Here is a 13,279-nt window from a genome sequence, read left to right on the forward strand (position 1 = left end):
GTTTCTGTTTCTTGCAATGTTCTCCGTAAATTCTAGAGACTATTGTGCTTGAAAATCCCAAGTGATCAATAGTTTATGAGATACTCAAACCATCCCATCTGGTAGCAACAATCATTCCACGGTCAAAGTCACTTAGATCACATTTCTTCCCCATTCTGATATTTGGTCTGAATAACAACTGAATCTTTTGACTATGTCTGCAAGCTTTTATGCATTAGGTTTCTGCCATATGATTGCCTGATTAGGTATTTGCATTGATGAGCAGGTGTACGGGTGTATCTAATAAAGTTGCCACTGAGTGTAAATTAACTCAGCACCATATTCATGATAATAGTTTTAAAATATCGTGCTGCTTACAAAGTTAAGAGTGTTTTCACAAGTCGATTTTTAATGAAGTACAAAACAACATCAGAATTTTTATATTCTCAAAGACAGCATTTGGCATGGATAGTAATATTTCAAATTTTTTGACAGTGATTTGAAATAATCAGTAATCTCATGGAAAACTTGACTAATGAATATATAACCCATACTGAGATCTTTTAACATATCAAGATAAGAATAAATGAAGTTCATTTCGAAGCTTCTTCATCAGTAGATTTCAGCTCAAAAGGAGACATTTCTGGATCACAGGAACTAATGGGATCAAGTAAGAATGTGTCATTGGGGACATTTGTAAAAAATAATCATAGCAACATATAATTTTGATTAGCTATGAAAGAGAACTTGGAGTAAGTAAGAGTAAGGAAAATTGGAGTTAAAAATTAGTAAGCAAGACTGCACTGATCATTGGGTGACCTTTAAAGGAAAGTTGCTTTAGATATAATCGAGGTTACTCCTCAACTCGATACAGAACCCAGAACTATGGATAACAGGAAATAACTACCCAAAAACTAGACATGCTTATGCAAACTTATAATATGTAAATTATTAATTGATCAAATTTTTCACATATTAAGCTGCATTAATCATCACGTCAAGGTCAATACTCAATGACTTGAGAAACTGACTAGGGCACTCCTGCAATGATTTACCTACCCTAGCATAACTGACAGTTTTCCAAACATCTAGGGAACTTCTAGTTAGACTTGCATCCTTCATTACCAACAGACAAAAATATCGCAACAAATTGCTCAAGCACCAATTAATCTCCACTGTCATGTCAACGATGTCAGTCGAGCTTCCCAGTTGCATTCGTACATTAGATTTAGATTAATGTATCACACGTACATACAGTGAACTGCGTTGTTTGTGCTAAGAACCAACATACCCGCGGATGAGCAGGGGGCAGCCCACAAACGTCGCCATACAATACAGTGCCATGCCCACGATGTTCAGCAGAACAACACAAGCAACAACAGAACGCAGCAAGAGAACCCCAGTAAAACAAGCCCATCGATCCACTCTCCCATCTGTCATACACACACACACGGGTACACACAAAGGCCTCCAACCCCAAGGACAGGCCACCTCTGGACTTCCGGGCCTTGGCCTCAGACTCAGTAGCATCGCATTAAACTAATTACTTCATTGAAGGCAACCACTTCTTTTTTAAAAAATCACTTCAAATTTATATAGGGTGATTTCGTCTCTATGATCAGCTTGACCCTTCAAAGAGGGTTGGGGAATCTCTCAGAGCATGGAAAGTGGTGAACTTGGGAAAGGTAGCCCCTTTCATTTCCATGGCAATGCTTTCTGTTGCTTTACTGTGCCAAGGAGAGTGCTTTTTTAATGCTGCCTCATTCTCAAATAGTCAGTGAGCCAATGACACGTCAACCACAAGATCCGCATAAAGGTCCCAAGAGAAACCATGCAGGTCAACTTTAGCACGTGGAACTGCTGGGTTTTTTTTAGCACTTGGTTAAATTTTCTGAAGGAACAGCAAAGGTTAGCTTTATTTTGTCACACGTATATCGAAATTACCGTGAAATGTGCTATTTGCGCCAAAAGCCAAATCAGTCCAAATATATCCTGGGAGCAGCCTGCCCGTGCCAGCACGCTTCTGACACCAACATATCAATCTAACAACTTAGTAACTCTAATGCGTATGTACATCTCTGAAATGTGGAAGGAAACCGGAGCAACTGAAGGAAACCCATGCAGTCAGAGGAAGATTGCACAAACTCCTTGTGGATAGGGGTGGGAATCGAACCCTGATAGCGATTGCTGGCACCGTGAAGTATTATGCTACCCAGCTGCCCTAGTGTTTGCTAGCGCTGTACCTTGGCAAATAAAAAGAGGGTAAAGTCCCACTTCTTGGAAAAAGAATTAAGGTGATGTAGAAAACGTGGGCATATAATCAAAGAGCAAGTGATAGAAATAAAAAGAAAAGGAGCAAGAGAGAGCATGAAAGTAGATAATAGCAAAATGAGAAGGTGTTAAGTATGAACATATCATAAGAGGAGGTGTGAGGACAACCAGGGTCGAAAACTAAAGTCTATGCTGGAAAACAAAGAGACTGGCAGAATTTCTAAGGCAACGATACTGTTAAGATCAAAGTAGGAATGATGGCAGCTAAGATACTAATAGAACAGACATTGGTAAAGAGGTCTCAGCAAAGTTGAATCAACATCATTTCAACATCACATCTTTGAATCACATCAACAAAGATGCAAATATAAATCCAACAAATACAGGTTGTTTAACTTGGTGGCGGAGAGGCTACTAGAAATGGCAATGCATTACAATATTAATAGTTACTTGCAAATCAATAGATGAAAGTCAAACTAGATTTATTCAAGGGAAAGCAGTAAGATTTTTAATATTTAACAAAGAGAGATAATGAAAATAAAATCATTAACTACAAGCAGTAACCCAGCAGCCCTGTTAAAACTGAAGATAATTGGCATTAATATAAAAATACACCAACGGTTGGAGTGATACCTCTCACAAAGGAAGATGATTGTGGTAGTCAGAAATCAATCATCTCAGCCTGGGGAAATCTCCACAGGAGTTCCTCACAACAATGTCCTACATCTAGCCAGCCCCAATGCTTCATCAATACATCAATAACTTTCTTTCCATCACAAAACCAGAGATGGGGATGTTCACTAATTATTGTACAATATTCAATGTGCAAAAGAAGCCTACTGCACCCGACTACAGCAAGACCATTTAGAGCAGTGAACGTTGAGAGGAGAATTGATATGAGTGTTCAAGAATAAAGGGAAAATGTGCATAATAAGAATGTTGTTGTTGGCAAAATGATGACTACTAGACCTCAGTGATTTAAGGTGACTGGTAAAGGAAACATAAGGTCACATAAGAAGAAAACTATTTCACACAGTACGTAACTATGGGATCAAGTTCACTACCTGAAAGAGTGGGGAAGGAATATTCAATTATGACTTTCAAAAGAAATTAAATATGCACTTCAGGGGGAAAATACTGAACATCAATTAGAAAAGAGGTAAGGAATAGGACTAACTAAATTTCTCTCAAGAAAGCTTAATGGGCCAAATTCCTCCTGTGTTGTATTGATTTTAACGTTCTAATGCATATTATTCTTTCTATTAAAGTGTAAGGAATTACTGGAATTTAATGTTTTACAGAATTATTACCCCCACTCCCCAATTTTCCATACGTTTTTTTCAAAAAGCCATTGATCCACTTAAGATTAAATATTAAAAACAATTAAATTTAGTAAGTAGCATGTGATCATGCCAGGGATTTTCTGAGGAGATATTGTAGAGCACTACAATTGAATAAACTCACGTGAGTTGAAAATGCAGGTCAATGCTACATGATTAAAACAATTACAACATTTTAGAGTATTTCAATGGCATACATTGTTGTCAAATGTTGCATTTATTAATCATCAAATGCAATAATATAATCACTGTCTATAATTGAGTTTACTAGTCACAAGAATGTGCATCAGAGCTCCAGAAAAAGACAGAAATTAAGTTAATTCATTTCATTCTAAAAATATGTTATGCTCCATCTGAAATGTATATTAAATATTCGTCCTTATGAACAATACAGAATTATCTATTAAGTTCAGTCTGGATCAGAAACATGTTCACTGCTTTGTCAGCTGTATTCTGTTTTCCATCTGCAAGCAGAATATAGCTATGAGAAGATGTTCAATTTTACACGCAAGATCATTTCTGAATTTTTGCCTCAATTGATTGTAAAATGTTATAATGCGTCAGTTGATGTTTTTGCATGACAGTTGATTCAATTTAACAATACATTTTCCATGAGAATAAAATTATGTACAGAATAAAATTACTGTTGCCTTTGAGTACAAATATACTGTACATTCAATTTTATTTGTAGACATTTACTAAATATTTCCATTAGAAATAAAAAAAAAGTAGGAGTCTTATTTCTCACCAGAGGTGAGGGGGGTGAAAGAATGAATTCAAACTCCTGCTGGTATTTTGTATGTTTCAATAACTGCCATCTGGTTTAATGACATTCTAGAAGTGTGAGAGTATAGGCTGTTGTTTCAGAGTTAACAAAAGTTGTAAACTAAGAACTTTCTAATGAAGAGGTGCAGAATTATAAACATACTCATTATTAATAGGTAGCTGCACAATGCGTGAAAAGTAATCTTATCGCATTGTTGAAATATAGTCACAGAGACATACAGCAAGAAAACAGACCCTTTGGCCCACTGAGTCCATGCTAGCCATTAGCCACCTATCCCACACTAGGGCCAACTTACAGTGGACAATTAGCCTAACAACCCACATGACATGCAAGGTAGCTGCACACATGGTGGAAACTAGCCCAAGCAGTCACAGGTAGAATGTACAAACTCCACACCAACAGGATTGGATCCAGTCTCTGACATTCTGAAGTAGGGGTTTGACTAGCTGCTCTGTCATGCTGCCCAACTTTATTTAAATAATTTTTAGCATACCAAATGTCTAAAGATAATGTAACTAGTTATTATTCCAAATTAGTATATTTCACAAAAATAAGACTCTGTTTACAAGATACAATACATAACTAACAAAAAGGCAGAAAGAGCATGGGATAATTGTCCCAAATACAGATTTTCTGCAGCAATTTGATAAAGTCACATGTTAGCAAAATGATAGTCCATGGAATAAAAAGATTAGCACTGGTATAGGCAATGAAAGGGCAGAATACAAAGTCATTGCTGTAAAGACGAAAGGAAATTATACAGTGCTGGCACAACAACTTTTTGATGTATATTAATGACCTAGTTAAGAACATGAATGAAAAATGTAAGTATTTCGAAGTGGGATAGAGGAAGATTTTTCTCACAGGCCATCCTAATTCCAAATACAAAATTAGCCGCAGCTTCGATAGACTAAGGCCCTTCAGCCCAACTAGTCCATGCTGACCATAATTCACATCTAAGCTAATTCCACTGGCCCCTATTTGGCTCTGAAACCGATGTGCTGAATAACTTAAGCTAAAAATAAAACTGTAGCAATATGAGGAAAGAGATGAACTGGATTTCCTTACAAAGAGCTAATACAAATTCAATGGGCGTTGTGGACTGAATTCAGTGATAGCAAGGTTTTTCAATTCTATATGGATTTTATACAATGCCTTTCACAATATCATTACTCTCAAAGTACTCTAGCACAAACAAAGAACCTTTGAAGTATAGCCGGCATTGCAAAATAGGAAATTAGTATTTCATTCCAATTCTTTTTCTGTTTGAAAGGTTTTGTTTCCATGTCTTCCACCAAAATGAGGAAATTCGCCTGAATTGGAATTAGAAAAAGTATCATATTAATGTAATTTAGTAATTATGCAGATATGAAGACCAAACAGATGTATAAAAAATTAAGCTCTTCTCATCCCTGAAAGATAAAAACTTAACATTTTAATAAGCATTTCTCTACCTTATAATCATATAAATTACAATGTTATTCCTTTGTTATCAATATATTTCTGTATTTATTGCCCCATTCTCTCACTAAGTATACTGAATGAATACAATATGCATGACAACCAATTGGCAAGAAAGAATGCATAAATGCATTCTTCCTTATCTCTGGGATGTCCCTAAGCTTTTTTCAATCAATGAAGAGATTTTGTGGTCACTGCTACCAACAGGTAACAGATCACTTAATTTACAAATACCAAAGTCCCCGAAACAGCTGACTAATACCAACTTTCTTTTAGCAACATTGGTGGAAGGGACAATTTTGACAAGTCAGTGGGAGAATAAGCTTTTCCCTATACAAAATAGCCTCACAAAATCTGAGAGGCTAGACAGAAACTCATTTCAGTGACTCATCTTGAAAATAGTACCTTTCCCACAGGGCTATGTTAAATTGCGTTTGCATGTCCAGTAGTAAACCCACAATCATCTGAGTCAGAGAGAAAGAGCACTGGTATAAAGTCACAGCTGCTATTTGAGTCATATTCCTCTCTACCTCACGCCTTTCCTTATATACAATCAAGCAGAGAAATTCACCTTTGGTCACTAGTGCTGAGAATAACCTCTGGTACTTATTCACTTTGCAGCTTTTGTTCTTTGACTTCAAAGGTTGTATAGAAGGTAAATAGAAAAGGCCACATACATTCAGAACTGGCAACCAAAGATGAATTCTTTTCTTTGCATTTTCCTCAGCCAAGAATAAGAAGCTATTACATACAGGATTGTTCACTTTAACAACTGCTGCTCAATACATTGGTCCTTGAGTAAGTGTTCAAGGAAAGGGTGGGAAAACATTCAAATTACTGGCTTCTCACTACCACCACTCCACATAGGACTGGATTGGTAAAAGCCCTGGAAAGGTTTTGGATTATCCATTCATTCGCTGTTCTAGAACCCACATTGTATGCTCTAGAGTTTACAAAGAAAGCAAGACAGAAAGAGTTGCATACAAAATAAAAATCAGTATTGGGTAATAAAAGAGAGAAGAAATGCATTTTAACATTATTTCCACCCTATTATCCCACTGTATTAGACAATTTATATAGAGGCTTGACCATATCAGAAAAAAATGCATCGTAGAGCCAGTTTAAATGAGGCATTTACTTTAGGAAAATTATGGTTTACACTGGAGCCTCTCCACATGTTCTACAACAGGAGAAATATGCTTCCATCCTTAACTCAGACATTTTGCAAACAATTGACCACCAAGCCATTGGTAATGTTGCTTTTTATCAGAGGAAACTGAAGTACGCCAATAAGAATTCTTCACCTCACCATTTTGTATAAAATGCTTGGCATGTGATTAGTGGTTTGCCCATCTGTTGAAATCAAGACTGTACTTAGCTTGATCAAGCTGATTTTTTTTAACCAGAGTTGATATTTCCTTTTCTCCTTTCCTGTGCTGGGACACACAAGCCTGCTCAACTGCCAAATCTGCACTCTGGCCAAGGTGACATTGCACCTGTACCTTTCAGCTCTTAGAAATACACAAGATTAGTTTCAAATATCGTTATTTTTAAATGACATTTAAGTGCATTAACTATAATAAAGCCCTCAGAAAATTTTACGGAGTTAAGTTTTCAGTAATACACTTTACCATATTTGGAGGCAATCATCATATTTGAAGACAGTTCAAATTATCTATTAGTTAGGAACATCACAATTATGACATTCTGTAAATATTCATAAGTCAGAATCATGTTTTGTTTTCCAAGCCTCACTAAATCACTTTGACTTTCTTTTAGCATAATTTCAATTTTAATTGCACCCAGTATTTCAAGCTACTTAATAGCCACTGGGTTGAACCTTGATAAGCATGATTAATGTCTGGATAATGCAATATCCATTGTGAATACAATCTATTACAAGGATCCCACAGTTTAGTGAGATGTAAAACACTGCAGTCCTTTGAACAGTGGTCATGCTGCAATAGCACACCATCATTTCTCAAAGGATTACAATTCTTTTAATGGGAGGTCCAATTTCACCCATGCGCATGACAATTAAGTTAATACAGCAAAAATGGAAATGACAGTGTCATACATTAAATTAAACATCAAAGCTTTGAAGTCCTTTGCTAAAATTGTAAATCAATACTAAAGAGACATCTTAGCTGTCACATGAACATGTCTCAAACTATATTGTCCACCTATATTCACAAAAAGCATGAGACGAGACTTACATAGTAATTAACCTGTAATCATTTGGTAGCAATTTGCAAAGTAAATGACAATGACATCATAAAGATTTTATTAAATGGATCCCATTTAAATTTCAATCTGTTGCTTGCAAATGGACTCCAAAAACTCCAGATCCTCTATCACTCCTAATCATTTTTTAGTCAAACATCATTTTTCAAAATATTCAAATGAAATATAAATTTATTTTTGAATCTATCACCTCAACCTAACTTTCACATGAAGACAATAATGGTTACATTTATAAATGGAGAAATTGTACCTTTTTAACATAGTAATTAACCATATAACAATTACAGCATGGCAACAGGCCATCTCGGTCCTTCTAGTCCATGCCAAACGCTTACTCTCACCTAGTCCCACCAACCTGCACTCAGCCCATAACCCTCTATTCCTTTCCTGTCCATATACCTATCCAATTTTACTTTAAAATAATTAAAGTAAATGTTTAAATAATTTAGAATGTAATTAATTTTCAATTAGAAAATAAGAAATACAAGCTCCCCAACAGTGCTGTACTCTGATTGCCACATTAAAATAATACAAGAACAGTTTATCTCAAGAAAACTTCAAGGAATTTTTTAATATAAATGTTTATATGTGCATTTATCTAACTCAGTTTTATGTTATTATATGTTAATAGTTGCTTGTGGTTAAATGTTGAAACAGGATATAAAAAAGTAATATTTCTGTTTCTGATATTTTTAAGTCAGAGTGAGTACTGAAGTAGTACTGATTTGCATCCTTTCAAGTGCATGTATCTATTGAGAGCAATGTGGAAATCATCGTTAACTATAAGACATGAAACTTTCTTTTCAAATACGATTGTTGAGATGCAGAACATGCAAAATGTGGCTCGATTGAATAAAAAGTATGCATCACCATTGAACAGAAACGCATTAGACTAACTTCAATCATATGTACAACTAATCAAAAATTACCTTAGAAATAACTGAACTATTTAAAGAAGATTGTTGTAAAAAAAAATCCAATTTTTTAAAACAGTACTGTATAACAAATTAGGCAGAGCAGCTATTTGTAGCTTCACAAAGATTTTGTTCTCATTTTAAAACAGAATCTCCGCCTACAACTTAAAACAAAAATCAGGATTATAAAGAAGAAAGCAACAAAAATCCATCCAGTGGAAAATAATTTTTAATTATCAGATATTTCAATATTTGCAGATGGCACATAGATGGCTGAGGCACAATTAAAATGCATTATATGGCTGCAAATACAGCAACCTGCCCACCAGTGCCTCACTGCACTGCATCAGTAATTAAAAATGACAATTTTAAGTGAGTCAAGGAATGCTATTAATACAACAATGGCCTAATTATAGACATCTTTCTCTACACTAATTACAATGACAGATCATAAAAGAGCAGGTTTTAACTCTTTATGCAGAGAGAAAAGTCACAACTGCTGTGTAAACTGAGAACAAATAAAACTGGATGTAAAATGTGAATGAGTTTATTTCTACTATTTAATGGACATGCTTTTAGCATAACAAGCATAAAACTCACCCAGCATTTGACTAAATAAAAGCTGTTCTAGGTCACCCAGCACTGTGACAACCAGCTCAGGATCCACCTTTAAATAAGCTTTTTCCTCCGGTTGCTGGGTCTTGCTTGTTGCTGGAGTCTGCTTTTTAATATTCTTTGCTTTGCTGGACAAAATTTCATCATCAGATTTGCTCCCATCCCCTGTGCTGCTGGTGTCAGTTGGCTTATTAAGTGGTTTTACTTCAGCCCAGGGTCCTCTTGGGATCCGACTTGGGATCCCGCGGACTGCAGAAGGTGCTGCGAGAGGTTTATTCACACTTGGTGTTATTTTGCACTGAAGTAGCGAGTGCTCAGATTTTGAGAGAGACTTAGACATTGGTGCCTCTTTAGGCTTCAGCCCTCCCTTGCCGAGTGTTTGAGCTGGCTTTGACATGTCGTCGCACCACTTAGGCTCATACAGCTGCATCTTTTTTTCTGCATCAGTCAGGAAGGAAAGATTAGTGAGAGATTTTTGCTTCCTCAAATTAGTTCCCCCTTTAAACACCTTCAGCTCGGTGGTTCTTTGCATTGTTGAAGGTTTACCCTTCCTTGCATGCTGCACTCCCTTGCCATCTGGCTGCCGCTTGTAATTCTTCACATCTTCCTGGGTCTCATCACACATCTCGGTTTCGCAACATTTGACATTTGCACCAAGCATCTTGCTTGAATGTAACCATTCGTCCGTATCCAAACGCCAGAATAACAGGCAGGTTTCTTGCTTTCCAGTCCCAGTCTTCAATCCAGATATCCCTCTCTGAAGCAGCAGTTCCTGGGCTGTGCAGCTCTCCTCACACAGCTTGCTTGTAGCAGCATCAGATGATCAGCTCCCGCTGGCAGATTGATCACCAGAGGAATGTCATCACCAAACGCCCTCCCCTGCTTCCAAGATGCTCTGTGCTAGGAAAGAAAAGGCTATTCCATCATTCCCAGCAAAAGGGGGAAATCAGAGAGAGCAGCTTCCTCCTTGTCCAATTGCGCTCTCAAGAATTTTTTTTCTCTCTCTCTCACAGCTCAAAAGCAGGCTTCAGTTCAAACAGCTGTTGTGGTAACAGCTTCCATTCCGGCATTAAATCTGCTCAATTAGCAAGGCAGGAAATACTGAGCGTGAGAAGGCAGGGGAATGGGCTGGACTCAGCCCTCCTCAATATGCAGCCCACATCCCTAGTGTATCCCAGCTTGCTCCACTGCAGTGGCTGCTCCTTGCTGCCATGGCAGCAGACATCTCGGTGAAAATTAGAACGAGCAAAAAACATGACAGAAAATAAAACATCCATCAGAAGGCAGAATGCTAAAGTGGCAAGTTATATTATCTCTTTTTTTTTTCCAGCGCATCCTGTTCCTATAGTAAAGCCCGAAGTGATGTTACTATATAATTATTAATTTTACAAAGTGCATTTGAGGATGGAAGGCACCATACCATACCTGCAAAAGGGTGAATGGAGATTTTTTTTCCCAAATGCGCTTTCACATTATTAAAAAAAAAATTGAGTGGCAAATTATCTAATAATAATGAAGAAATATTTTTTGCAGATGCATAAAAATTTTAAATCATGATATTTTAGAAATATAAAATCGGATCAAAGAACTGCTATACCCCATTGCAAACAGAGGTGTAACCATTTTACTGTCTCAGAGGATAACGGCACATAAAGCATACAGATCACTGATGCTTAGTAACGTAATTAGGGAGCAAGTGCAGAAAACAATAGCTCTGTATGTCGTATGAGTACGAACATTATAATTCCTGTCTTCCAACAGGAAATGGCAGTCCCTCTCAGGACATATTTAAATCAATTTTTTTTTCGGAGCTCTCAATTTTTATTTGCATCCATTTACTCACACTCTGCATCAAATTACAAATGACTCAGCTGCACAGAGATTGCTGAATAACAATATTGAAAATGAAAAGCAGTTAACATTCAGGACAAATCTGATTTTCATCTTAAATAGTAAGCACTCCAGTAATGGAAGACCAAAAAAAGAATCAAAGGTTCCGATACTGGTGGACTAAACTAATTACAAAAAATCCAAAAACCAAAAAATTATTTTCAGTAGTTTATTATTTTTACTCTATGTGAAATGAATTTACCTAAAAGTACCCACAGGGATTACTTCAGCATATCCCCTCAAATTGTCCTCAATTAGTGTGAGCCACCCATATTGTAACAAGCCTTGAATGATTGTCAAAGAGCATTACAGCACAGAAACAGGCCTTTCCGTCAATCTAGTTGGTACTGAGCTGTTATTCTGCCTAATTCCATTGACCCACATGTGGACAATAACCCTCCATACCCCTCCCATCCATGTACTTATCCAAACTTCTCTTAAATGTTGAGATTCAATCCCCATCCACCACTTCCACTGGCAGCTTGTTCCACAATCACAAAGAGGGTGATGACTGCAAGCAACTCCTCTCAGGTTTCCCTTAAATATTTCAATTTCACTCTTAACCTATGGCCTCTAGTTCTAGTCTTACACAAACAGTGGTAAAAAAAAAACCTGCTTGCATTTACCCTGTCTATACCCCTTCTAATTTTATATGCCTCTATCAATCTCCCCTCATTCTCCTACACCACTGGGAATAAAGTCCTAAACTAATCAACCTTTCCCTATAATTCAGGTCCTTGAGCCCCTCCAACACCATTCTAAATTGTATCTGTTCTCTTTCAATCTTATTCATATCTATCCTGTAGTTAGGTGAGCAGAACTATACACAATACTCCAAATTTGGCCTCAACAATGTCTTCAGCATAATATCCCATAAGCAAAACTCACAAAAAGCAGGAGGAACTCAGCAAGTCAGGCAGCATCTATAGAAAAGAGTAACAGTCAACATTTTGGGTCAAGACATTTCTTCAGTTCTGAAGGGGACGGGGAGAGATGCCTGAATTAAAAGGTGGGGGAGGCACCAGAGTCTGGCTGGGTGGGAAAGGTCAAGGGCTAGAGAAGAAAGAATCTGACAGGAGGGGGGAGTAGGAAATAGGAGCCAGGTGAGGAGGAGGGGACCCGAGATGGGGGAGTTGGGGAAGAAATATGCTGGAGAGAAGAAGTAAAAGGTCAGACTGGGCAATGGAGGGGGGCAGTTTTTCTTCACTGGATGGAGAAATTAATATTCATACCATCAGATTGGAGGGTACCCAGATGGATTATAAGATGTTGCTCCTCCACCCTGAGAGTGGTCTCATCTTGACACAAGAGGAGGCCATGGACTGACACATTGGAATGGGAATGGGAATTAAAATATGTGGCCACTGAAGAGTCCCTCTTGCGGTAGATGGTGCAGGCATGTTCAACAAAGCAGTCGCCCAATCTACGACGGGTCTCACCAATGTAGAGGAGGCTGCATTGAAAGCACTGGACACAGTAGAGGACTCCAGCATATTCCATAAGTCCTTAAGACATAGGAGCAGAATAAGGCCATTTGGCCAATTGAGTCTGGTCTGCCATTTCATCATGGCTGATCCATTTTTCCCTCAGCCCCAGTCTCCTGCCTCCCCCGCCCCATATCCCTTCAAACCCTGACCAATCAAGAATCTATCATCCTCTGCCTTAAATACACATAAATACTTGGCCTCCACGGCTGCCTGTAGCAACAAATTCCACAGATTCACTGCTCTCTGGCAAAAGAAATTTCTCCTCATCTCGGTTCTAAAAGGACACCCCTC

General features: G+C 37.5%; 1 protein-coding gene across 7 annotated transcripts in view; it reads right to left on the reverse strand.

Annotated features, from left to right (window-relative positions):
* The window catches only part of LOC140717136 (neuron navigator 1-like), a 679,346-nt gene that overhangs the window by 345,184 nt on the left and 320,883 nt on the right, over positions 1–13,279 (reverse strand). Inside the window, exon 1 of one of the 7 annotated variants that reach the window (XM_073030397.1) lies at positions 9,597–10,613. The exons of 5 other annotated variants lie outside the window; for them this stretch is intronic. In XM_073030397.1, coding sequence (XP_072886498.1) covers positions 9,597–10,272 — 676 coding nt within the window. In that variant the 5' untranslated portion in view covers positions 10,273–10,613. Of the gene's footprint in view, positions 1–9,596; positions 10,614–13,279 lie in introns of those variants that run through there. One more of the 7 variants, XM_073030398.1, reaches the window with a different exon arrangement.

The sequence above is a fragment of the Hemitrygon akajei genome, chromosome 27 (assembly GCF_048418815.1).
Source record: "Hemitrygon akajei chromosome 27, sHemAka1.3, whole genome shotgun sequence".
In the NCBI taxonomy this organism is placed as follows: Eukaryota; Metazoa; Chordata; class Chondrichthyes; order Myliobatiformes; family Dasyatidae; genus Hemitrygon; species Hemitrygon akajei.